General features: G+C 39.6%; 1 protein-coding gene across 2 annotated transcripts in view; it reads left to right on the top strand.

Moving 5' to 3' along the window:
* Positions 1 to 27,136, top strand: part of VPS13C (vacuolar protein sorting 13 homolog C) — a 215,256-nt gene that overhangs the window by 69,890 nt on the left and 118,230 nt on the right. For both annotated transcript variants that reach the window (XM_075273791.1, XM_075273790.1), the window contains 13 exons: positions 2,547 to 2,683; positions 4,579 to 4,705; positions 5,563 to 5,680; positions 9,984 to 10,119; positions 11,186 to 11,279; positions 13,553 to 13,713; positions 13,837 to 13,993; positions 15,070 to 15,149; positions 19,567 to 19,626; positions 22,540 to 22,690; positions 23,802 to 23,918; positions 25,455 to 25,558; positions 26,763 to 26,930. In XM_075273791.1, coding sequence (XP_075129892.1) covers positions 2,547 to 2,683; positions 4,579 to 4,705; positions 5,563 to 5,680; positions 9,984 to 10,119; positions 11,186 to 11,279; positions 13,553 to 13,713; positions 13,837 to 13,993; positions 15,070 to 15,149; positions 19,567 to 19,626; positions 22,540 to 22,690; positions 23,802 to 23,918; positions 25,455 to 25,558; positions 26,763 to 26,930 — 1,610 coding nt within the window. The remainder of the gene's footprint in view (positions 1 to 2,546; positions 2,684 to 4,578; positions 4,706 to 5,562; positions 5,681 to 9,983; positions 10,120 to 11,185; positions 11,280 to 13,552; positions 13,714 to 13,836; positions 13,994 to 15,069; positions 15,150 to 19,566; positions 19,627 to 22,539; positions 22,691 to 23,801; positions 23,919 to 25,454; positions 25,559 to 26,762; positions 26,931 to 27,136) is intronic.

Genomic DNA, 27,136 nt, shown 5'->3' with positions numbered 1-27,136 from the left:
ACTTCAGTGTCCTATACAGACTGTCCTAACGTGTGGTGTGGGTGCAGCTTTCAGGGGTTAATTTTCTCTGCTCACTCAATCTTGCTCTGATTGTTCACTCGTGCTGCAAACTGAACGTAAATCACATCCCAATACAGTCTAAGTACTTCAGATGCATGCTGCCACCACCTACTAACCTTGATTGGTATATTAGGAACCCCACTCACTGATTGTTAGAGATGTGTTCATCTGACAGCAAACAAACTTTAAAACTGCTATGGTTTTGTAAAGTGTATGTGGATCACTATTAAATTTAAAGGGGTTGGCCACTTTCAGACCAATATTGACAAACAAATGTACAATAAAAAGAAATACAATTTTCCAATATACTTTCTGTATCAATTCCTCATGGTTTTCTGATTTCGGCTTGCTGTTCATTCTGTTACTTCTAGAGAAGTGGTAGGGAACCTTCGGCTCTCCTACTGCCATGAAACTACAACTCCCATCATGCTCCATTCACTTCCATGGGTTCCAAGAACAGCAGAGCAAGTGTGCATGCTGGGAGTTGTAGTTTTGCAACAGCAGGAGAGCCGTACGTTCCCTACCCCTGTTATAGAGGATAAGTCTGACCATGGTCATGTGATTTACGGTCCATGGTCATGTGATGAGCACACAGGTGCTGCTCGTTACAGTCACAGCACAGTAATCAGACATCTACTTGGTAATCAGCTGTTCACCTGTGTGCTCATCACATGACCATTAACCATAAATCACATGACCATGGTCAGAGTTTTATGCACTAGAAATAACAGAATGTATGACAGCAAGTTGAAATCTAGAAAACTGTGAGGAATTGATACAGAAAGTATTTTGGAAAATTGTATATCTTTCTATTGTACATTTGTTTGTCAATATTTGTCTGAAAGTGGCCAACCCCTTTAATGATTTAATACCAAAGGTTTCAATGTTTATATATAAAAAAAAAAAGGCATAGAATAATGAGAAAACGAGCAAAACATTTTTTTTAACGGAGAAATAGCTGAAAAACCCTTGAAAGTTATAGTCCTACTGGAAGCTTCCTTGGTATCAAGAGTTTGTGTAATGATGGGCCCTGGCTCATTTAGACACACCACTGAATTGGAGTCCCATCTAATTCAGATGTCCCTTAGTCTGGGCACCCATCCTCCTCCTTCATACGCTAGTGCAGGGGTATATTAGCTCTTCAGCTGATATAAAACTACAACTCCCAGCATCTTGAATTGCTCTGCTGCTGTTGGAACTCCCATGAAAGTGAATGGAGCATGTTGGGAGTTGTAGTTTCACATCAGCTTGAGTACCGAATGTTGCTGATCCCTGCGCTAGGGGCTGTACTGTTTCATTCCCACCTAGGAAGGTTGATTTCTTACGGATTTCTGATGTCAGGAGTAATATCCTGTCTGACAGTTACCCCCCTTTCCCCATATGCTTGACTGGCTTCTACTGATGACAGAGATCTGTTAAAGCCATAAGCCTTGTTTGTCTTATGCTACTTCAAATGAGAAGTCTGGGCACAGGCCCTAGGTGATATAACTGCAGGGTGACTGGAAATCCCTACTCTAAGCTAAACACTCTCCTCCTACTACTTTCTAAATAACACAATTAATCAAGAATGTCTATTTACCCATATCTCTGGGGCGGTCATGTAACTGTCCCAGGGACATTTTCTGGTTATCCTGTGACAATCCATTTACAGAAACATATCGTCACTACTACTTCCCCACTCCCTATCCACTCCATTATACTTAACCTCCACAACTCTTCCTGGGGGATGATGACTCCTCTTTTGAAAGGATGAAAGAGAATCAATAGAATAGTAAATAGGTCGTAGACCACGATGAGGTAGTTTAAGAAAAAGTATAACTTCTGGGTTACAGCTTACTTTGAAATAATCATAAGTTTGTATGCAATGTCTAATTTTAGATATTTATAAAAATCACTGTTGGGCAGATCAAATTCTTTGGACAGAGAGGCATAATCCTTAAGAATATTATTTTGAATTTAAACTAACCAGCCCTTTAGCAAACCAGCTCTCCATACTCAAAAATGGGACCAAAATTGAAAATATTCAGATAGGGATCATAGAATAGTCTAATATACCTGGTCTAACTGCTCGTGAATGAACATATTTCCAAGCAGAGACAGAGTATTTGATGAACAAAGTCCTGAGTTAATTTTAGACCAAGAGGAGGCAAATATAATGTCTCAAAGACTTTTAGCTGAAAAATAAGATTTTTCAATATGCGTCCAATTTTTTTTTTTTTTTTGAGCGATTAATTATTATGCAAACACATTGTGAAGATTCCTGGATTGAAACCTTATAAATTTATGTTTAAGGGATGCCATTGTCATGTATGGGTTTCCATGTTTAAAAAGCAAAAATAAAAAATACATTCAGCACAAATATACAGTCTACTACACTATTCCATATAGCAGAAACATGAAAGCCCTGAATTTGTTTTCTCTCTTAGACATTGCATATGGTTAAGTGCCATTACCAAAGTGGTCATTTTAAATTTGTTTTTTTCTAGGGCTTTCACACATGATTGAAACTCGGAAAGTTCTTGACTTACAGATAAATCTGCAACCATCTTTCCTGTTGATCCCAAAGTCTGGCTTCTATCATGAAAAGACTGACCTCATCATTGTGGATTTTGGTAGTTTGCAGGTATATAACAGCAAGTCCAACTGTACTTTTTAAACTTACTATGTTTGATTCATGATATGACTTTTTTGCTATCGAGATTGCATTTTGTGATTAAATATAAAAACAAAAAACTTGAGTCTTCAGTAGTTGATAAATTTTTTAATGTCTAAATAATAATGATGACCAATTACAACGAATAGAAAAAACAAATCACCAGGGCCATGAGCGTACCAAGATCAGAGTTATTAAAATACAGTACCAAACATGAAAACAATCAGGTGCCCCTGGTCGTCACATATAACCCACACCTGGAGACGCTGAAGAGGAATCGCACACAAATTACATCCACTACTGCAAAAAGACGACTGTCTAAAATCCATATTTCCAGACCTCCCTCTCCTGTGCTACAGACAACCACCAAACCTCAGGAATATGGTTTCTAGCAGCTCACTGTCACCTCCAACGAACACAAGAACATTTCCATGCGGACAGAAAAGGTGCAAAACCTGCCTTCACATACTGACCACCGACAAGATAGAGATACCAAATTCTAGCAGGGAGTATAAAAATCCCAGGTACGTTCATCTGTAACAAACCTAATGCAGTGTATTTAATAATATGCACCAAATGTTCCACTGAAAATTTGTATGTTGGAGAGACTGGTCAGAAGCTTAGAATGCGGATTAACTCACACAGTCATACAATTAGAGAACAAAGAATGGACCTTCCTGTATCAAAACATTTCAGCAATGAAGATCATAATATCACCAATGATATGAAAATTTTGGTTTTAAGAGGGAATTTTAAATTCAAGAAAGAGAGACAGATTTGAGTACAAGTTTATGACCTTGTTTAACACTCTCCAGAAAGGGATGAATCTCTCACATCAGTTCATGGCATCCTACAGAAATCAATGAACTGAAACAGCCATAAAAGACACTCTGTGATCTGATAAGAACATTGCAAACTGATGAATTGTTTATTTGTATGTAACAATAACCAATAACCTTCTTCCACCCTCCCTCCTTCTATTCCTATTTGTCCCTCTGTACATAAATATGCAGCCTTCAGAAATTGTTTTTAGATATACCTGAAGAAGAAGCCGAGAGCTTCAAAACGTTGTAATCTGTCATCATTATTAGTTAGCCATTAAAGAAGGTATCATCTACTGAAGACTCAAGTTTTTGTTTTTATATTTCCTACCCACTGGCTAACACTGTACAAAAACAAACCTTTTCCTTATACGTTTTGTGATTAAAATCTTAGTTTGCTAAAAATAACCTAATCCTGTCTTGAACAATAACACATGCTTAGTGGATCATCTGGAGTGAAATAACCTTATCTGGATCTAAATTTAGAAGGTATAGATTCCAAATATAGACACACAGGGTTATTTGTCTGTTTCTCGCTTACTGGTTTGCTTACAGGTTATGTGAGCACAAAATTTAATCTAGTCCTGCTTATTTGTGGACATTGGGATGCTTTGGTAAAAGGTTTGTATATGTTTTCCATAGTAGAGACTCCAGAAGTATTGTTAAATGGACATGCCTTAAACCTTTGTAGTTGATTTATAGAACGGTATCTATGATTTCTGAACATAGAAACTGTAAGTGAAATCGTTATAACAGCATAAAATGGATATTTTGTGGCTTGTGGTAAATGTAGATGACGACATATATTACCGTATTTTTTGGACTATAAAACACCTCCCCCCCCCCCCCCCCAAAATTTGGGAGGAAAATGAGGGTGCGTCTTATAATCCGAATGTGGTCTCATAAGAGGGGACGGCACTTGTGTGCATGAGGCCTAAGGTTTTAAGTTAAACAGTGTATAATGAGTATTGACTCATCATTGAATAACTACAAGTATACTTTGGAAAACTTTTATTGAGTTAACCATTTTGCCTTATTTTTCAGCTTAATAGCGTTAACCAAGGATCAATCTCAGCTGGTAGCTCATCATCTCTGGAGGAGCTGATGGATAAAGCCTATGATAAATATCATGTTCAGCTCAAAAAAGTACAAATGCTGTTCACTAAACCAGGTATTTTATAGTATTTCTTAACTGTCACACCTTCTTTACCTGACTCTTTTAACAGTCATTCCAAGATATGTTTTTCAGCAGCCACATGAATTTTGGAAATTGCTGTCTGGAGATGACTCCTAGATGACTTTGGAATGTTGTGGCCGTGCTATAAGATCTACCCCCCCCCCATCCTTCCATATCACATTATATGCTTCATAGTAGCTGATAGAAACTCTGAGGTCCTTCATTCTTGGCCTCACTGACATGTAGATAGTTGTTTTTAAGGAAACCTGGTCTAAAACTATGTTTCCATATCCACTCAATGACATATTTGCAAACATGGCACCACAAGAATCCACATCTAAGGCTTTCCTACATATTGGTTCAGATGATCTGCGTTCCATAATTCCAAGACTTTTCCTCCATGGTGCTGCAATTTCAGTGTTGAAGAGTGTATATACAGTATAATAATTTGGAGAAAGGACTTCATAGACAGTGTGTGTTTGTTTGTTTGTTTTTTTTTAAAAAAAAGCTGTTAAGACTAAATTAACTTTTATTAGCTGTTATTGCCTACTCACAGCTATGGTGTCTCAATTTAGTATTAGAGGGTAAGGCAATTGAATGCTTAGAAACAGGGCAGTTTTTGTTTCTCTGTTTTTATCAACAATGTTAATGTTAAACATCTCTCTATGGATTGTTCCTGGTGTTGCAAATTCATCCCAATTCAAGTCAGTAGAGATGAACTGCAACACGAGTAGCTGCCAGTCTGTAGACCTGCAACTTTTTATGGGGTGAAAAAAGCCATCATTCCTATTCTGTGTAGTTTTTGTTGTCATTAGCTATCTCAGCTTTGTCATATCTTTATTCTTCTACAGGCCAGGACTGGAAGACTGCTAGAGGGCTGAAGTCTTCGTCTCTTCATATTTTGCAGCCTCTAGATATTGAGGTGGAACTTTCAAAAGCCATGGTAGAGCGTGATAGTCGAATGCCTAGGTAAAGGATATCTGATCTTTTGCTTTTACAATCAACACAACTTTTTATGCATGCAGATTAACACATGCTTTTCACAGTTGACAATGGACAGTAAACAATATACAGTACACACACACACATATCTATCTATCTACCTATCTCTCTCTCTATGTTATAGATCAGGGGTGCCCAATACGTCGATCGCGATCTACTGGTCGATCGCAAAGGACGTATTGGTCGATCGCGGGATGCAGGGATCCCCGGTGTCTGCTTGTTCACAGTGCAGGCTGAGAGTCATCTCTGGACACTGGCAGGTGGGGCTGCTGCAGCCCCAGCCTGCCAGTGTCCAGAGATAACTCTCAGCCTGCGATGTGAAGAAGCAGACACTGAGGATGCCTGGGCAGCCACAGAACGCCGCTGTCTCCTGCTCTCATGATCCGCCTGGACCCTGCCCACATAATGCCCATCCCGCCCACAGGCCCACCCCCGGCCCCGCCCACAAGGTGGGTAGTAGATCTTTTGCCTTGGTCAGCTAATAAAGTAGCTCACACGCTGAAAAAGTGTGAGCACCCCTGTTATAGATGAACCCCTTCCTATTAATTAATGCTTTGGCCGTTAGAATTTAAGTCCAAAGCATCTGGTTTGGCCCTAAATTCAAATGGAGCAATCACAAGAGGACCACTGACGCAATGGATTTCCATTGCAACAGCAACTTTTTTGTGATTGATTCAGTTGAATTAAGTGCGTTGCTTTAACACAAATTTCAAAAGGCCAGAGCACCCATTCATGGCAAAGCCATGACAATAGTGGCAGTAGATTGCGTGAACTGGAGGATGGGAGTAGTAGTGGCATTGGATAATGGATAAGCATAGTACCCTCAACCAATCTCCCCAGTGTACATCGTAGGCTAGACAATGACCAGGGGAGCCTGTTGTGCTACTGGATGGTGGCGGTAATTAGTTCCCCCGGAGCACTTCCAGTTGTAGAGAGGTCCTCTCATCCTTAGCCGATGTGATGGTGTTTGGAAGGGCCTGAACAACTCGGGAGACAGTAATACAGTGAAACAGGTTAAAGAGGACCTTTCATGGTCCGGGGCACAGGCGTTCTATATACTGCTGGAAAGCTGACAGTGCACTGAATTCAGCGCACAGTCAGCTTTCCCGATCTGTGCCCCGGGTAAAGAGCCATCGGTCCCGGTACTGTAGCGCTTTACAGTCAGAAGGGCGTTCCTGACAGTCAGGTACGTCCTTCTTCACAGCAGTGCCTATCGCGTTGTGCTGTGTGAGCGGGGAGGAACTCCTCCCTCCTCTCCTGATAATACTCATCTATGGACGAGCAATGTGAGCAGAGGGAGGGGGAGTCCCTCCCCACTCACACTGTACAGTGCGATAGGCGCTGCTGTGGAGAAGGAATTTCCTGACACTGTCAGGAACGCCCTTCTGACTGTAAAGAGATACGGTACCGGGACCGATAGCTCTTTACCCAGGGCGCAGATCGGGAAAACAGACTGTGCGCTGAATTCAGCGCACTGTCAGCTTTCCAGCAGTATATAGAACTGCCTGTGCCCAAATCGGTGAAAGGTCCTCTTTAAACTTTACCTAAAGGTTCCCAGTGGGGGTTGTAGTCTCCCACTGTGCAGTGTGCCCAGACTTGGTCTTGAGGGATGCTCTGGTGCGATAAGGCTTTAATGTCATGCACTACACTCCAATAACTCACACTCTCTCAGGAACTTATCCAAACCGGTAGATGATACTGGGGGCTGTTATGCAATATAGTACTTTGTGGGGCCTGGTTACCTTTTTAGGCAGGTTCCTGATAACACCTTCTGAGAGGCAGGACTCCTCCTCTCCTCCTGGCACTGTCTCAAAATAATTGGCAGCAATCCTTCCTGTCTCAGGTTGTCTTAAAGTAGCCTTGAGGTAAGGGCTGAATGGAAACCATTGGGTCTCAGAGTACAGAGCTAGCATACCCTGTCTCCAGTACACACTATACCTAGACAAGAACTGAGGCCCGAACGGTTTGCTGGAGACCAAAGTCTGACAGACCCACCCAGTGGCCTGTGATAGGCCATGGCTGTACCAAGTGTGAAGGGACTTCATGGTTGGGAAACAAACTGGGAAATTCAATAGGTGAAAGCTGCAAAACAATAAATTTAACCTAGAACATATAGACAGGACATACAAAACATATCCAGTGGCACAAAGACTAATCAACCAAGCAGAAGAATTCTGGGATGCTGCTATAGCTTCACTATGATTTTATGTTTTCACCACTGCCACCAATGTTTTTATTATCCCTCTTCTGTTACAATGTAGTATCACAGCACAGGGCTAGATCATAGTGGCACCACTGCCGCAATCTCCATCCATTGCAGAGGGTATAGAGCAGAGGTTCTCAAACTTATTTTGTCTACCGCCCACTTCGAGAATTAATTATTTTCTAGCGCCCCCCCCCCCAATTTTTTTTTACTTTGCTACATCTTAAGAATCACAATCGCAGTCATTATGTTAATAATTAAATTATGTTAGTCATGTGAAAATAAGACTTTCTGATGAGGGTAATGTAAAACAACATTTTGTAATATTAGGAAAACTTTTATTCATGTTATTAAAACAAACATTTCAATTTTAATTTTAAAACTAATCTAATGTGAAGGATGAATTTGATGATTTTTAACAAGTTTGTTAATATCAGGCTCGAATTTACTCAAAAACAGCCGTAAGTCACCGCGTTCGGTAATCTGCAACCGATTTCTCTCTTTAGTTAGCAACGTTGCCACAGCACTAAATCCACGTTCACACAAATACGATGATGGGAATGCTATCAAAAAAAACTTTCGAAAATGGACTAGAAACTTCTCGCTTCGCATTGGAGCTTACCGCCATCTATGGTACAGTTTGACAACTTTTGGACAGGAAATAGTTACTGTCTAGTCCCCTAGATGGCGTTACACGAGGAAACGCGCGTTAAGCGTAAAGGAGCGGTAAAGTTTGTGTTAAAAGCAAAAAAACAATTTTAAAGGGGTAGCCTCATGAAGCTTGATCTGCCTTCTAAGCTGCCTAAAAATCTTCTTTCTTCCTGTTTGCTCGCGTCAATTAGCCCTGCCCCAAAATTAGTGTGTAGCTCCGCCCACCACATAGCGTGATCCTATGGGATGACTGAAGGGCCTGTGATGTCATCAAAAGGTCCTGTAGACTTGGATTTACCTTGTACGGAGTTTCCTAAAGGACCTGGCTCCTCTGCCCACTAGCAGCTTGCTCTATATAATAAAGCTTTATCCTAGTGAACAGAGAGACCAGGTCCTTTAGCCCAGTAGGATTTAGAATGCTTTATATAAGAAAGCAGCACTTATTCCACACACACCCCTCTATCTCACAGCAGGGAGCTAGGTGATGTGTATGTGTGGTACAGACACAGGCTGGCTCCGTACACTCAGCCCCCACACAGCAGGGAGCTACGTCATGTGGCTCCCTCAGCAATGAGCAGGGGGCCAGGTGCTAGTGTCCATAATGAAGTGAATAAAGTAAGATAGTGGACAAACAAAGCAGTTTTGCTGAAGCAGTGTATTTAGGAAAAGTCTTAAATCCACATTAACAAGCAGTATAGATAGAATCATTGTTATGATACCACCCCTTTAAATTATCCATCGCCCCCCTAAACCACTTCAACGCCCCCCAATCTTCTCTGTGCCCTTTACTGCCCCCCTATAGGCCTCCAGCGCCCACAAGGGGGCGTTATCGCCCACTTTGAGAAAGACTGGTATAGAGCAAGGGTCCTCAAACTGCGGCCCACCAGGCTCTTCTGTCTGGCCCTGCTGACAACGCCGGCAGGTGTGCATTTATAATGAAGCTCCTGGGAAGCTCGGGCCAGGCCATGGAGCGCACTTCACTTTACCTATTGGAGGGCACCGCTCCCTATGTCTGTGCGACTTGCTCTGCCTCCGGCCCACTGTTTAAAAAGTTTGAGGACCCCTGGTATAGAGCAATAACAGGATGTACATAGGTGATGAAGGGACATAAATAATTTCTGAATAAAAGGTGTAGCCCTGCTCCATCTAAAAGGGGCTTGGCTACAATATGTGAATGGCTCAGCATGCTGAAACATTTGGGGCCTCAGAGGACCAGTCATGTGACTGCAATGAATACTAAGGTTTTCAGACAAAATTGAAAATTACTAAATTTGGGTAAGTTTTTCAATAAGTAATTGAAAGAAATTTGTAAATTTGCTAGACAACTCCTTTTAAGGCTCATGGAGGATTATCCTAAGTGGAAAAATAAAATATATGATTAAATGACTATACTACACTTTATTTCTGTGTCTGTAGGTTTAAGGTGTCTGGAGAGTTGCCATTACTGCGTATGAAGATCTCTGATTACAAAGTTCAAAGAGTGTTTGAACTGGTTAACAGTATTCCCCTTCCCCAGTCGGCAACTAGTACTCCAACTGCACAGGAGAGGAGGGTAAGTCTGTGTTCTAGCCATGCTCTTATGAGGCTTGCATCAGTGTTTACAGGAAATTGTATATGCTTAACTTAAAATAACAGGAGGTGTGAGAACTGTCATAGTTAATACAGTGCCAATAACTAACCTTCCTTAATATTGTATGTGGTGCCAAATTCACATGGCAGAATTCGCCTCAAAATCAGCTTAAAATTCAACATGAACCAGCCTTCGATTGCGGATTCCTGATATCTCCCTTTGAAATTTGCAGCGGACAACAGTTCCTGATGGCACTCTCAAAAATAAAATTTTAGCCTGTACAAGTCCTAGAAGTACCATTGTGCCATTTTTTTCTCCCTCTAAACCTGTATTCTTACCCACTTCTGTGCTTATTCTGACCCATGTGGCATGACACTCCAATACAGTGGTAGGGAGAGATTGCTGTGGGTCTCATTGACATGCACTGGCATGTTTTCAAAGTGAAAATAACTTAAGTTCATTATTAAAATATCATACACTTTCTAATATACACACAAGTCATGTACATGGATAATTAAGAATTAGAATAATGTGTTTTTTTGTTTTTTTTTCATGATTGTGTATAAAGAAAAAAAATCGACTCAGCTATTACTTATTGGATCACATGAAAATAAACATACGTGCACTTTCCTTCTGTGACTGTGGATTATCATATTGACCCCTTTTGGTAGAAACAACTTGTATCAGTTTTCTTAGAATTGTCAACTAATTTTTGGTGTAGACTCCTCCATGAAGTTTCTCGATTTTGTAGCAGTGGGCTTTCTTACACTGACTTCGTTTAAATCAAATATTCTTATCCATATTTGTTTGAAATGTTGATTTTTTTTTTTTTTTTTTTTTTTTTTTTTTTTTTTTAAATCTTTCTATATATCTTATAACAGTCAGCATATAGGACCACTCTTAAAAAATTTATAGTTAAACCTCATGCTAATCATGATGGTAGTCAAACTTTTGCTATATAGTATAGCTCATTACCAAATAAACTGTGATCATGTCTTATGCCCTGTCAATAGAATCCTAGTTGACTGACCTCTACCAACTTTCACAGATTCCTTCTGTCCCCGCTTTGACAAGAAGACCAGAAAAACTGTTCAAAAGAGATATTAAGAAGTCGCTGTTTTTGGAGCAAGAATCATCATCTGGTGAGTGTAATGAAGAATCGTTTTCCATACATCATGACACAAACTTATCTGCCTTACAATGATGCCTGCTAAACATATTTTCTGACAGGGTTCTAACATTTTGCATGTAGTTTAACCACTTTACTTTTTTTCAGCTAGAAACATAAAGGAAAACAAAAAAGGAAATAGAATAGAGCCTGCATAAAGAAATATTATTGAAAGAAACAATAATAAAAGAAAAAAAAGTGGCTAGAATTACTGACATAATTCTAAATTCATTATTTCTTAGCAAGTTGTAAAACTATCTGCATTATGGTGCTGCTCTATGTCTGTGGCTCTACATGCATTAACACGTGTTTCTTGAAACCACACAGGTCTCTTACTTTTTTTTTTTTTTTTTTCAATTTTGGTCTTTATCGTTGGTGCAGGAAAGAGAGTATATGTATTAACATGATTAAAAACACGTGTAATAGCACCCGTAATGTCTAAGTGACGTGAGAGGTAAACCGAACTAATCTCAATGCCTGGTTTAAATGAGATGACTCACAGCCGGTTATTGTCTTATTTACCACTATCGAGAATACATGAAAAGCTGCCAATGCTTCAAACATCCTTTATGAGCGTATGGAAAGTCTTGCTCATTAAAGGGTTGCACATTTTGTTTAACCTTTCTGACGAAGAGCTGTTCAATTTTGACATTTCCTCTTTTGAAGGAGTTCTTTGTCCTGTTGTAAATTCATTTCACTCTTGCTTCTTAGCACATAATACTAAGAAGTTGAATGGCTGAAGGATGATAAATAGTTTTTCAATATCTGTAATAGAAAAACATAGATGGCACAGTACTGAGCATTACAATTTCTGCTGTATAAGATTGATTTAGAACAGGTACAGGCCAAAGGCACTAAAAGCAGTTTGTGGTCATATCATGTGAGATCACTGTTTTTAATCTGAACAATTTTTTTTTTTTTTTGTATGAAAGTCATATTTTACTAAAAATATGTGTTTTGTTTTTGTTTTGTTTTTTTTCTTGTGTGTGATCTTTTTTAAACTTATTAGTGCAAAATCAACCAGAGTACAGACAAAGCAAAAATGACTTGCCTGCTTGTCAGCTGCTGACAAAAAAAAAAAGGACAAGGACGTGGCATAAATTTAATCCAAAGGAAGTAGAGTAAAAACTATAAACTTCCCAAAATCCGAAGAGTCACATAATTGACTGGACAGCTTGTCAACTGCTGATAACAAAGTAGAAAATTAAACCTTAAAAATTAAACCCAATTAGATTGAAAAGAGTAAAATTGCAAAGAAAACAAAAACTTCAGAGAAGAGGAAAAAGGAATGAAGAGTAAAGGAAGTAAGAAATCACAAACAATATCTGAATTACTCTTGTGTTGGGGCTCGTCTTTTGGTAAAGCCAAAAGATAAAGAATATCAAGAGACTGCAAAAAGAAGTTTATAAATATAGGGCAATCTGTTTTGTATGGTACAATAGCAAAGCTTGTACATAAAGAGGATTGTAGGTGATCTTGGATCAGCTAAGAGCATGGTGATCTAAATAGTGAGGTCTCAAAATGTCAAGAATTGTCAAAACGGAGCAAAGGCAAACCAGACTGTAGAAATATTAATGAAAAGTCCTGAACATACTTTTCTGTGTCCTTACCCCAAGTTCACCTTTCTACTTTATTCCTTACATCCATCTAGAAATTACTCCATGCAGCTTCATTTATTCATTATTTATTAAAAGTTGGCAGGATCCTTGATTCTTGATTGTAAGCTCTCATGAGCAGGTCCCTATGACCTATTATTTGATATTTTAAATATTTTGCTACAGTGTAATGTCAGATATTGTCTGTTCTTTCATGCTTTGATTTTTAAAATGCCGTGGAATATGTTGGCGCACTACTATTTATTCGGCCACCATTGTTGTTGTCGTCTTCTGAAATTACATGTGACAGAAAAGTAAAAATACCACTTTCTGAGAACAATTAGATTGACCTTGCTGATATTATATGTTTTAAAACTTTGCTCCCATACACATTAACAGTAAGTCAGTCTAAAGTTGGTTTCAAAGTGAATTAACTATGCATTTTGTTACATAGATCACAAACTTGACAGTTTTTCCATGCCAGGAATCTTTTTCAGGACTTTCTGTAAAGGGCTGATAGTGAAGTTGTTACCTCTGAGTTTAGTGGGGTTATACTGTAGTGTACTGTATGACATTGTATAAAATGTATTAGGGGAAAAAAAATCTAAATCTAAAGTTAAAATAAATGTTACTCATGTTTATTTTCATTTAGACTCGGATGAAGAATTCTTTGATACATCATCTGATACATCATTCTCCGTAAAAACTAAACCTATTAAGAACATTACCAAAGAAACTGATAGATCCTCTCTAACTGAAGAATCCAGTCTGGGGGATCTCACTGATCTTCTCCTCAAGTTTGAAATAAAAGAAGTAGGTATAGAAAAAGAGTAATAATGTAGTAATGGAATATTTAATATACTAATTTGTTAATTTATAAAGCAAGCATTAAGAACTCTTTATGTAAGTTGTCACTTTAATGTTTGCACCAACTAGGTTACCCTAGAACTGACTAAGCAGCAAGAGAAACAAGAGAATACCATCCTTCTTTTCAGCATACAGCAACTAGGAACAGAAGCCTGTGTTAAGACCTATGACATTAACATTGTATCGTACCTAAAGAAAATAACTTTAGACTACTATGATGTTTCAGGTGAAGTATAGAAATAACCAATGTTTTACTAATATTAAAGTGCTATGCCCATGTCAACAATGTTCTATCTTACGCTGTCTCTTATGCATAGTTATGCCAATGCGTTTTGGGTTATTTTTGTTTGTTTTTGTTGCTTTTTTTTTTTTTTTTTGGGGGGGGGGGGGGGGCATGAAAACAAGTATGAAAACAATCAGGAGACAAAGCATAACACAATAAAGAAACAAAGACACAAGGGGAGAGCACAAGGAGGAAATAATAGGAAGGAGAGGGGGTGAGTCCAGGAAAGGGGGGGGCAGAAATCACCAGGGCAACAGAGGTGGGGTCTCACAGGACCAAGACAGTTTATGAGAAGAGATTGGTAAAATCTGAAGATTTCTGGAACACAACCCACAGCTCTCTATCTGTAGTAGAAATCCTTATGCTGTCTACTGCAGTACAGGCTATTATTTTTCTGAGTTTCCGAATGAGTTATGTGCCGAATGTGCTAATAGTATATGCATATGAAAGTAAAAATGTTGCTATTGAAGCATGACTATCTCTCAGAATTATTGTGATTGTCAAACAATATCTCCCCTGAAAAATTAGTCTGGATTAGGCAACTGTTGCAGCATTTTGTGATTTAATTAATTAATTAAATTATTTAATAAACATATGTAGCTCTAGCTTACCTATTAAAGATCCCATAGCATTGACATGACATGGATGAGCAGAAAGTTGATGCTCTTTGTTTCCCTAGGCTTCTACTATGTATTTCGGAGCTTTGTTCTAACCTGTGCTTGAGGGTAGGAGTCTGGGAAACAGAGTAAGCTCTTCTGTCTGTTTCACAATGTCCTTCTTAGTTTGCAGCATGAACCAGTAACGGTCTTTGCAGCAATATCCTGGAATTTTGCGATAGATGTAACATGTGGATGAGGCCTTGGTTAAATTTTCTACACAATGGAGCCTCCTGCAACGTCACAAAACTTTGAAGGGGACAATCAGTAATTCTGTATGCTATCACTTTATCATATGGGAATGACCTTTCCACAGGTCTATTTCTGTTTGTATCTGATGTGTTTCATTTTTCAATATCAAAGGTGTCCTCAAAAAGCCTCTTCATTTAATCAGCTCTTCTGATGAGCGAGGCTTGGATCTGTTAAAAGTGGAATACATCAAGGTAAGGGCTATTACAGATATGTTATTAACAAAGTACATAACTGCATGCCGTTGTTGTGGAACTAGTGTTATGTGAACACAGGGTCGGACTGGGGTGCCTAGGGCCCACCAGTGGGATTATTTCCAGGGGCCCACCCTACTGCCATATGTAATATCGCCCGTCCAGTTTTTGCCATTATACACGTTTAAAGTGCATTTTCACGCACAATACAGTGTGCAAAACAGCTATGGCTACACTACTACTTCCTTCATGCAACCAAAGATCGCAGTGTCCCTTTGGGACTCTTTCACATAAGTGAATGGAGTCGCATTGGGTCCCTCAGGTTGCAATGTGACTCCATTCACTAACATGAGTGAAAGAATCACAGGGCAACACATCTTTGGTTGTATGACGGAAGTTATAGTGTAGAGAGAGCCTTATGCTAGGTTCACAAAAGCAGCAAGCTGTCCGTCATACAGGTCCACCATGGGACCAGAATGACGGAGAGGTGGACTGTCAAAATGGCGGTTACACACAGACAGTGGCAGACCTCATTAACATAATGAAGTCCGCCAGGTGTCAGCCATTTTCAGGCAGATAAGGTTATGTTCACACATCAGTATGCCATCCGTCCGTTTGAATTCAGTTTGACACTTCAAAACGGACTGATGCACATACTGATTGTATACTGACACCTTTTTATGCTGATAGCAAATACTCTCCGTCCCCTAGAGGACAGATAAGGGGATTAAAAGTAGCAATTGTGAACAGAGTAGAGATCAGTATGTGTATCAGTCCGTTTTGAAGTGTCAAACTGAATTCAAACGGACGGATGGCATACTGATGTGTGAACATACCCCAAGTCATCAGCGGTTTCTGAAACTTGGATATTGTTATGCTGGAGCTCTAGAAAAGGGCACCAGCATAACAATAGAGTGGGACATTATCTATGGGGTGGGTGGACTACAATTCTCAACAGTTCCAGGGCATCTGGAGCTGCAGTAATTGAAAGATTTGGGGGCATCTTTCGATTGTTCGCCTCAGACAGCGGGGGGATTGGGGTGCTAGCAGTACCATTACAATAAATTACAACATTACAATAAATACAATGCAATGTGATATTTTGTGCAGTAATACTCACAGGAGACGTCTTCCCACATTTCCCGCCTCTTCCCTTTGGACCGCCATGACCACTTCTTCCAGCTGTGACTTGACTCTATAAAGTTTGAAACACAGACATCTTTGACTCCTCACTTCTCCACACATCCAACCCCTATAATATATATATATATATATATATATATATATATATATATATATATATATATATACAGTCATATGAAAAAGTTTGGGCACCCCTATTAATCTTAATCATTTTTAGTTCTAAATATTTTGGTATTTGCAGCAGCCATTTCAGTTTGATATATCTAATAACTGATGGACACAGTAATATTTTAGGATTGAAATGAGGTTTATTGTATTAACAGAAAATGTGCAATATGCATTAAACCAAAATTTGACCGGTGCAAAAGTATGGGCACCTCAACAGAAAAGTGACATTAATATTTAGTAGATCCTCCTTTTGCAAAGATAACAGCCTCTAGTCGCTTCCTGTAGCTTTTAATCAGTTCCTGGATCCTGGATGAAGGTATTTTGGACCATTCCTCTTTACAAAACAATACAAGTTCAGTTAAGTTTGATGGTCGCCGAGCATGGACAGTCCGCTCTCAAATGATCTGAAAACAAAGATTGTTCAACATAGTTGTTCAGGGGAAGGATACAAAAAGTTGTCTCAGAGATTTAACCTGTCAGTTTCCACTGTGAGGAACATAGTAAGGTAATGGAAGACCACAGGGACAGTTCTTGTTAAGTCCAGAAGTGGCAGGACAAGAAAAATATCAGAAAGGCAGAGAAGAAGAATGGTGAGAACAGTCAAGGACAATCCACAGATCACCTCGAAAGAGCTGCAGCATCATCTTGCTGCTAATGGTGTCACTGTGCATCGGTCAACAATACAGCGCACTTTGCACAAGGAGAAGCTGTATGGGAGAGTGATGAGAAAGAAGCCGTTTCTGCAAGCACGCCACAAACAGAGTCGCCTGAGGTATGCAAAAGCACATTTGGAGAAGGCAGCTTCATTTTGGAAGAAGGTCCTGTGGACTGATGAAACAAAGATTGAGTTGTTTGGTCATACAAAAAGGCGTTATGCATGGCGTCCAAAAAAAACAGCATTCCAAGAAAAACACTTGCTACCCACTGTAAAATTTGGTGGAGGTTCCATCATGCTTTGAGGCTGTTTGGCCAATGCCGGCACCGGGAATCTTGTTAAAGTTGAGGGTCACATGGATTCCACTCAGTATCAGCAGATTCTTGAGAATAATGTTCAAGAATCAGTGACGAAGTTGAAGTTACGCCGGGGATGGATATTTCAGCAAGACAATGATCCAAAACACCGCTCCAAATCGACTCAGGCATTCATGCAGAGGAACAATTACAATGTTCTGGAATGGCCATCCCAGTCCACAGACCTGAATATCATTGAACATCTGTGGGATGATTTGAAGCGGGCTCGGCGACCATCATGCTCGGCGACCATCAAACTTAACTGAACTTGAATTGTTTTGTAAAGAGCAATGGTCCAGAATACCTTCATCCAGGATCCAGGAACTGATTAAAAGCTACAGGAAGCGACTAGAGGCTGTTATCTTTGCAAAAGGAGGATCTACTAAATATTAAGGTCACTTATCTGTTGAGGTGCCCATACTTTTGCACAGGTCAAATTTTGGTTTAATGCATATTGCACATTTTCTGTTAGTACAATAAACCTCTTTTCAATCCTGAAATATTACTGTCCATTGGTTATTAGATATATCAAACTGAAATGGCTGTGGTAAACACCAAAATATTTAGAACTAAAAATGATTAAGATTAATAGGGGTGCCCAAACTTTTTCATAGGACTGTATATATATATATATATATATATATATATATATATATATATATATATAATATATCTCACAGTAGCCCCTGCAGCCTATATTATGCCCCACAGTGGCACAATAGACTGTGGGGCTTAATAGAGGCTGCGGGGGGGCCGCTGTGGGACATAATAGAGGTTACAGGGGCCACAGTGGACCCTTCAAGCTCTATTATGCCCCACAGTTGCACATCCATGAACTATTATTATACTCAGGGGTCTTTTCAGACCCTGAGTATAATAATCGGAGCCCCAGGGGAGGTGAGGGGACATAATAAACACTGTTACTCACCTCTCCGGGATCCAATTTTACTCCTAGCAGGCTTTGGGCCTATATGGTAATGTGTCAGACGTCACGTGGTCTGGGATATTACCATATAGGCCCAAAGCTTGTGCTAGCAGTAACATAGGGCCCAAAGCCTGTGCTAGCAGTAGCATATAGGCCCAAAGCCTGTGGTAGCAGTAACAGCCTGTTGCCATACAGGCCCAAAGCCTGTGCTCGCAGTAACAGGTTATTACTACTACTACTACCACAGGCTTCGGGCCTATATGGTACTGCTAGAACAGGCTTCGGGCCTATATGGTAATATTCCAGACCATGTGACGTCTGGGCATTACCATATAGCCCCGAAGCCAGCTAGGAGTAACGTCGGATCCCGGAGAGGTGAGTAACACTGTTTATTATGTCCCCTCACCTCCCCTGGGGCTCCGATTATTATACTCGGGGGTCTGAAAAGACCCCTGAGTATAATATTAGCGGCAGTGGGATTGCGGCCTGGCCCGGGCCTATTCACTACCGCCCGCCGCGGCCTAAAGTACAAGGGGAAGCGGGGGCGGCAGTGAGCAGGTCCGGGTTAGTAAATAGGCCACTACCTGCTAGAGATACTCCAGTAGGTAGCGGCATATTATAAAACAAAAAAAAGTTATTATACTTACTGACCGACCGCGCGCTGCTGCTGCTCTCGCTGCTGCCGCATCCTCCTCTCTCAGACATCTGTGTATCAGCGTAGGTGGCGTGATGACGCCGCCTACGCTGATACGTAGATGGCTGAACAAGCGCAAGGAGAGCGGTAGCTCTCCTTGCGCTGGTTCTTGGGATTAGGGGAGGCGCCCTAAGCGCCTCCCCTAATCCTCCTCTGACATGGGCAGGGGCCCGATTGAAATGTCAGGGGCCCGATCCATCACGATCCATCCCCATCAATGGGATGGATCGGGATGGATCGGGCCCCTGCCTATGCCAAAATAAGCATCAGTATAGTCGGGGCCCGGGGTCCCACCGGGGGATTCCCCGGTGCTCCGGCGGGCCAGTCCGACCTTGTGATATTAAACAGCCTTTGCTATCTTATGTTCACAAATTAACCTTTAGCATTGTTTCCAGATAATGTTAGTATCAATACTATACTTTATTTATTTTTGGTTATTGTGTGTGATCTGAGTTTATAATTTGATTTTATTTTAGGCTGACAAAAATGGCCCTAATTTTAACACCACCTTTGAGAACACAGAACAAACATTGAAGGTATCGTGCTTTTTCTTTAAAATGTCTAAAAAAAAAAAAAAAAAAAACTAATCCACCTGCAAGATGCCCATATATTTTTATTCAGGTTTTAGGGAGAATTGCAAAATTAATTTACAGCAATGATTTACTGCAATGACCCATAAAATACTGTAAGGTGTTTGTCAGTTCTTGGAAACTGTAATAAGTTAGGCTCTTCCCTAGTTCATTGAAGCTGCCATAAAGCACACAGATCTATATAGATAATACAGGAAGTAAATTGTGTCTTCAATATGGTTGCCCCCTTAAAAGTTATTTAGTTTCAAAGGGATTGAATGAAACAGGAGGCACTGTAAATAAACCGTACAGCAGTGAACAAGGTAGCGATGGGTAGGAGGAATCCACATCAACAATATAAACAAATGTAAGCGGTAGTGCATGTGCAAATATTAGAAGTTGAAAATTTTGAACTTGGTACAAAAACGGTAAACACAACACTAATAAACTAAATTGTACAATTAAAAATGTTTGCAACAGAAGATAAATTAGGAAAAGAGGGAATGGGTAAGGCCTCTAACTAATTTCCATTCTCTGCAAGGGAGACGCCAACGCAGATATTAATCCTGCCTTAAAGCGGACCTTTCACCTCCTGGCGCGCATGTGGTTTAATACACCGCTAGAAAGCCGACAGTGCGCTGAATTCAATGGGACAATGGCTCTTGCTCGCGCTTGGAATGTCAGAAGCGTTGTTGCCCCTATGAGAAAGGATAAGTGTTGTGTTCTGCCTTCAAAGTATGGATTGTATATTGTTGTTAAGGGAGCATACTTTCTGACGTTCAATGGTAACTGGATAAACACAGGGCTATGCATCCAATGTAACAGGTCTGCGAAGAGTTGAACAGACTGTGCTATGCTCTGCAAGTGCTGGTTTTGAGCTACAAACAGTAGCTGGTCTCATAGTTCTGGGTAGTGCAATATAACAATAATGTACCTAAGCAAATTGGGTTTTTAATGACATCCAAGGGCTTTGTGGATACAGACCATGCATAATGTGGCAGGGTCATCTTTTGGAAGTAGAGCTGTAAACAGGTTGATTTCAAAGTCTATGAAAGATGTAATTGACTCCTTTATCTGTATATTTGCCCTACTGAATCTGTTTTCCGTGTCTAACAGTTTATAGTCTTGAGTATTTGAACTTAATCATCTAGGCAAGTTTTATCTTCCTCCAAAGTGTCAGCCACTTCTTCCATTCTATCCTCCACCTCTGAGACCCTGATGCCCAGATTGTGGATTTGCTTTGTGAAGTTAGCAACTGCTTTAGACAAATCAGTAGAGAATAGTTGCTTATTTTTTGTATAAAGGGTAGTAGCTACCCAGTCGACCATCCCAGTGTCTGCCAGTTGGTCATTTTTAGAGGTGGACAGGGAAATGGTGCTACCATCAGGGGAACTGCCTTCAGCTGCACCAGATGATTATGGCAAGCTGAATAATTCTGGATGGTAGGGGTGCAATTAGCAAAGAATGGGCCCTTATCAACCATAGTATTATGCCCCATTTGCACACACTATAATGTCCCAAAGTGGACTCCAAACAGTATAGTGGCCCCTCCATGCAGTACAATATCCCATAGCAGTCCCTGCTCACAGTATAATGTCTCATAGCTGGCCCCCACACACACACACACACAGTATAATGTCCCATAGCGATCTCTGTACAGTATAATACCTTACAATGATCCCTCCACACAGTATGGTGTGCCATACTGGCCTCTCCACAAAGTATTATGCACCATCATGGCCCCAACAGTGTGTATTGCAAATATTGCAAAAATTTCAGGTTCAACAGAACCCGAAATTTTTTGGGGTACACTACCCACGAACTGTTATACTGGGATTTTTATTTTTTTTTTAGACTCCAGAGTACAATGATTGGAGGCCCAGTGGAGGTGACAAACATAAAAAACAGTGGTACTCTCCTGTCCTTTGTTACAGCAGGACTCCCTGCTGTTTTTGGCTCTCTTCTTTGATGTCGCCAACGTGGGTTACACCAACTTCATTATGCATCGCAACGCAGGTCTGACCAATGTGACATCACTACAGAGACACGAAGGCTGTCACCCAGAACAGTTGACTAACACTTGGTTTTTATGTACACTCACCTCCCCTGGGCCACCAATCATTATACTCTGGGGTCTGAAGAGACCCAGTCTGTACGTCCTTGAAGCACCCATGTCTGTAGACAAAGTAGAAATGTTTTTTTTTTTTTGTATTTTATAATTGCTGGCACTGATGGCTCTATTAAGAACCTGTGGGTGGTTTAGTGACCTGTATTGACCTGACAGATTCTCTTTAAAGTTGTAGGCAATAAAGAGTTGAACATTTTTGCAAATGTAAAACCCAGCAAAAATTCTAATATTTAAAGATTCTCTTGGTGGTGACATTCTTGATAGGTTACAAATGGATGGAACAACTTTGTATGTTCTGGCACTTGTTAGAAAACCAACCATGATTTCCTTATTGCAGACAGGTTATCTGGCAGGGATATTATATACACAAAGAGATCAATCCCAATAAGGAAATAATGTCTAGGTTTCTGATTATAGAATATTCTATTTGCAAAAATGGTTATCTTTTATCTACATGTAAATATGGTTCTATTCCTGGGAAAACCCCTTTACTAACATATTTAGTTAATTTATCATGTTTGTGATGTTTTTGATGAGTAATAATCCTTTTCCATATTTGATTATTTTCTGTTATTTTTTGTTATTGTGGGAAGAATAGCGGTAAATGCAAATCTTTGATTATTTTTCTTTACGTGATTTCAGAAAGTGTTCCTGACTTTCATTTTCCATGGCATGCTCAGTTCTGAATTAGACTATTCAATGAATACTGGTTACTAATAAGATGTGTATAAACAAGCCCTTTTTTCCACCAGGTGGCCTTTTCATCTATGGACCTCCTGCTCCACTCTCAGGCTTTACTGTCTGCTATCAGCTTCATAACAGCAGCCATCCCCAGCACTGCTGATAAGGCAGAGGTTGTCTCTGTACAGAAGCAACAGGACAAAGGGACTTTTGTTAAGAAAGGTAAAACCCAAGATCAATATTGGTTGAATGAGTAAATCTACTCCTATAAACCTTATCAGACTGCCAGCTTCTCTTGAAAGCGGTGGCATACTTAACTCCTTCAGTTGTAGGCTTGCATTTTTTTTTTTAAATGCATGAAGTGATATTAATGATTTTTCCATAGCGATAATTTTAATGGCTAACCAGAAAACTGTACTTGTAGGCTTTCAAGTCCCCATTACATGAACATACTGTAGCTCACACCACAAGCAGGCCCCAGACGTCAGAATTCATAAACCTAACCATACATGTTATATAACAAGAGTTCTTGTTCTGCAAACAGCTATTTCGTTGCACGTGCGTGCTTGGCTTGGTCATGTGTGTATATGTTTTGCATGGTGAGAGGAGAGAACGTGGATGCTAGGCTGCTTTGGTTGCAGCTTTTCTCCCTGAGAATAAGTGTTAGGGAAGTGACTGGAGGAATTCATGCACAATAGATTGTTGGTGGGTTCTACTGAAATAATAATAGTGGGGCAGATTTATTATGACTTTTTGTGCCACCCTAGACACTTTAACAAAAAAGAGGGCATGTAGGAAGGGGGGCCATCAGCCCCACATGATTTGCAAACCTCAGGAACTTCACAAATATTTGTTAAATCTTGTGGGGTTCAACCATCACTTCCCTGCAAGTATTCATGGCACCTATCAATCAAATAGATTTTTATTTTTTTTATTGTAAATGGCTGCATCTTTGTATCCATTTTTACTAGAAAAAAAATAGATCTGTTAAACGGATCTGCTGAATGGACAGCAGAAATATGATCTGAATGGAGCAGATTCTTTTTAACTAGCGCTTGGCATGACTGCTCTTTCACCACAGTGTGCCCATTGAGAGAGTGGTTTCAATGTAGTGTTCATTTTTTCAGGCTTATCCACCATGTGCAAAGTAAATACCGATGTAAGAATGTGATTTATGTAGATTTTATTTGTATATGTCTGTCAGATAAGGGATTCCACTAGGCAAAGCTTAATGTCGTCATATCAACTATATGGGTGGATGAAAAAGGTTTGACGCAAGTTATTAAAAACAAATTATGATTTTCGGTTGATTATAACTTTTCTTCCCCTCAAGCAACAAAAGCTTCCAAAGATAAGGACTTCACCGCCTTCAAACTGTTTGCTAAGCTGGATTCATTCAGTATAAATATGTGGGATGAGAACAATCATATCGCTGAAATCAAAGTATTGGGTATGTTGGCATTTGCTCTGTGAGCAGTACGGTACAGACTTAATTCATTCCTGCATAAAATAAGCTTTTATAATTCAGTTGTTATTGGTACTTCAGTATGCCCCCCTTTTTTTTCCAAGCTTCATTTTCACACATCTAATGTTTAAGCCAGTGTCTTTTAATATTCTGTCCTGCTAGTAGTTGAATTGACACCAAAAGATGCTTTTTACTGCTAGTATCCACATTGGTCTCAATGTTTAGTTGTTTTCATGTCCCTCAAGATTTTTCTTATTTGTTCCATGTTGGCTGCTATTTGTACAGACTTGCAGCTGTTATATTCTGCCTTTTATATAGGGCAGCACATTTTATTGACAGATCGTTTTTAATTGCCCGATTTGTGTAAAACCACTTTGTTGCTTCTCAGATTGGGCAGTTCTGGTGTTTTAATTGTTTTAATGGTGCCTATTAATCCATATCTAGTGTGTAGCCAGCTACTATGGGGTGTAGAACTGAAATGGTGAGACAAACTGACACTTATATGTTAATTATAACAAGCCTGAAAGCTGCATTTTAATTTGAAAAAATTGTTACAAAATCTGCATTAAAAAAAAAAAAAGTTTGGCCTGAAAACAGACTTTGGGTGCCGTCACACGGAGTTACGCTCCGTGCTTTTTTTCCATTTTACACGTGTAAAAATACACATGTAAAATGTAGTTAGTCATTGAGTTCATTGGCTTTTTTTTTTTTTTTTTTTTTTTTTTTACGTGCGTCTTTTTGCACTGGTCTTTTTGCGCACGCAAAAAGATGCGCGTTATACGAAAAAAACATTGAACTCAATGGCTTACTACATTTTACACGTGTATTTTTACATGTGTAAAATGTAGCAAAAAGCACAGAGCGTAACTCCGTGTGAAGGCACCCTTTGAGGCCAAGGCCCCACGTGGCGTAAAAGCTGTGGTGCTCCCCCGGTGGAAACGCAGCAGAAAAAGCACAGCGTTTTACAGTCACTAGCGAAGAGGATGGAGTTCTAGGTGGTTTCCCTATAGATAAGATATAACTGAAGCAGAAAGTCAGTAGAGGAAACTTTTCCCGCAGTGATTTTTTTGCTTTGGGATGCCTGGCCTAACAACTGATTTTTCTGCCTCTCATTTTAAACATAAATGGTTTTCTAAGAAGTAAAGCTATATATTGGAGACTTTCTTCTTCCAAAATGATTTTTAATAAGTAGTTTCATTCACTTGAGTAGGCTGAGTTTTATAATTCTGTTATTTTAGGATGTACATGTTGTCTGAAGCAGGCAGTAAAGATGAATGTTACTTTATGCACAACCACCCAATAATGGGTGAGTCACAGAAAACCTCAAGTTAGAGCTAGACACCTTTTCATCAATGTCATTCATTATTTTTCAGCAACTAATGCTGTGTGTTCAGAGTGTTAAATTTAGCAGAAAAAATGTTATTCCTATCACATACAATACAGTGGATTATTGCTGCCTTTTTATAATTATAGTTGTTTGCTCGGCTTATATATTTAATTGAACAAATCTCCTCTTTCCAGGCCTAGACTCCTCTATTTTCCTGGAAACCAGCCAGATAGAAGTATTTGCCAGGCTGAAGGATATTGTTGTCAATGACGTCAATCCAAAGACCATTCACAAAAAGGTGAATTTATTATTGCAAAGGTGCATCTACTAGTTCTTACGTCGTTTCCCAAATTCAAGCCTTCTTCTTTAAGGAAGACTGTCTGCACTTTGACCCCTATAAATTGTTCATCAAACAATATAGATGACAGGGAGAGCAGTGTAAACATAAATTCTGCAGTGGTCATGCAGGTTGCATGCGTAACTGATAAATCCATATTTCAATTCCCTTAAAGCCACCATAGCAATTGCCCTGGAGGAAGCAGCTATTTTATTTCCAGTGCACAGAGCTGTTTGCACTGAAGGATCCCAAGCTGCTCCACATTGTTTGAGAACTACTCTAACATCCAGGGCACAGAACACAAAGGAACCTTGAGCCCCTGTAACCCTGCTTCTGAAGACTTGAAAATGTGTATTGTCTGTCATTCTGTCTTTACGACCATCACTCCAGATATATTTTTTACTGCTCTCCCTGTCCTCTGTACTTCATTGTTAGCAATATAAACCAGTGTTAGCAGTATAAATAACTGTGTGTAGATAGTTACTGTTATACCAATAGATACATAAATATAATTAATATTATTACATAATAAAAAGAAAAACACATAATTATTGCACCCTATATAAGGTAATTCTGGGTATATAAACTTTGTCATACAAGAACCAGAGCTCATAAGTTGCTCCTATTCCTGTACACTATGTTCCCTAAAAATTAGAAGTGACTTAATAACAAACCCGTTGCATGTTTTTTTTTTTTTCCGGCCTTAAATCTATTAAGTCATCAGTATGTTAACTGTTGAGGTCAGACCCCAGAACCCTGCACAGATCAGGTGTTGCAGCAACCTCTGAGTGCAGGAAGCTGCTAGTGGAAGCTAATGTGTGCAAGCTACTTCTATACAAAAATAGCAGCCCCATCTACTGCATAGCTGCTGTTTAAGGGAATTGCAGCTCTGATCCTATTACTTGAATAGTGGTGCCTCCCATCCACTGCACCAGCTTATGGCACCCATAGACTAATGCTACAGTATGTGACTTTATTATAGTTAGCTGAATAATAAAGACAATGAAAGTTAACTTTAATGGGTTTCTTGAGCTATTTGTATATATTTTTTTCCAGTTCCACTGCTTATTGCTTTTGACCATTTGGTTACTCTGCCTGAACTGTTTTTCATATTGTTAATTACACCTGAAGTTTTAAGGAAAGTTGTGTTTTATTTTGCTTTCAGGCTGTATGCATTATGGAAGATGAAGTTTTCAACTTCAATTTGACACTGTACCCAGATGCTACACAAGGGGATTCCTACAAAGATGTGTCCAAAGTGGATGGGAAGGTGTCACTGAAAGTTGGCTGCATTAGAATAGTTTTCTTGAACAAATTTCTTGTATCACTTATGGTGAGAATTTTATGGGGGTTTTTTGTTTGTTTTTTTACTTAAGTTGAAAAGTAATTGAGCTTCTCCTTAGTCTTTAACCTTTTCTCTGCCAAGGAAGTAGCTCTACGTCCTCCCAAGGTGGCACTTCTGTAGCCGAGGATGTAGCTAATATGTCCTTATTACTAATGCTGATAACTCAACACTGCATTCGGCTATCTTAATGGTTT

Source organism: Leptodactylus fuscus, chromosome 5, assembly GCF_031893055.1.
Source record: "Leptodactylus fuscus isolate aLepFus1 chromosome 5, aLepFus1.hap2, whole genome shotgun sequence".
NCBI lineage: Eukaryota > Metazoa > Chordata > Amphibia > Anura > Leptodactylidae > Leptodactylus > Leptodactylus fuscus.
Note: the sequence above shows the minus strand (reverse complement) of the source record. Positions and strands in the feature narration are given on the sequence as shown.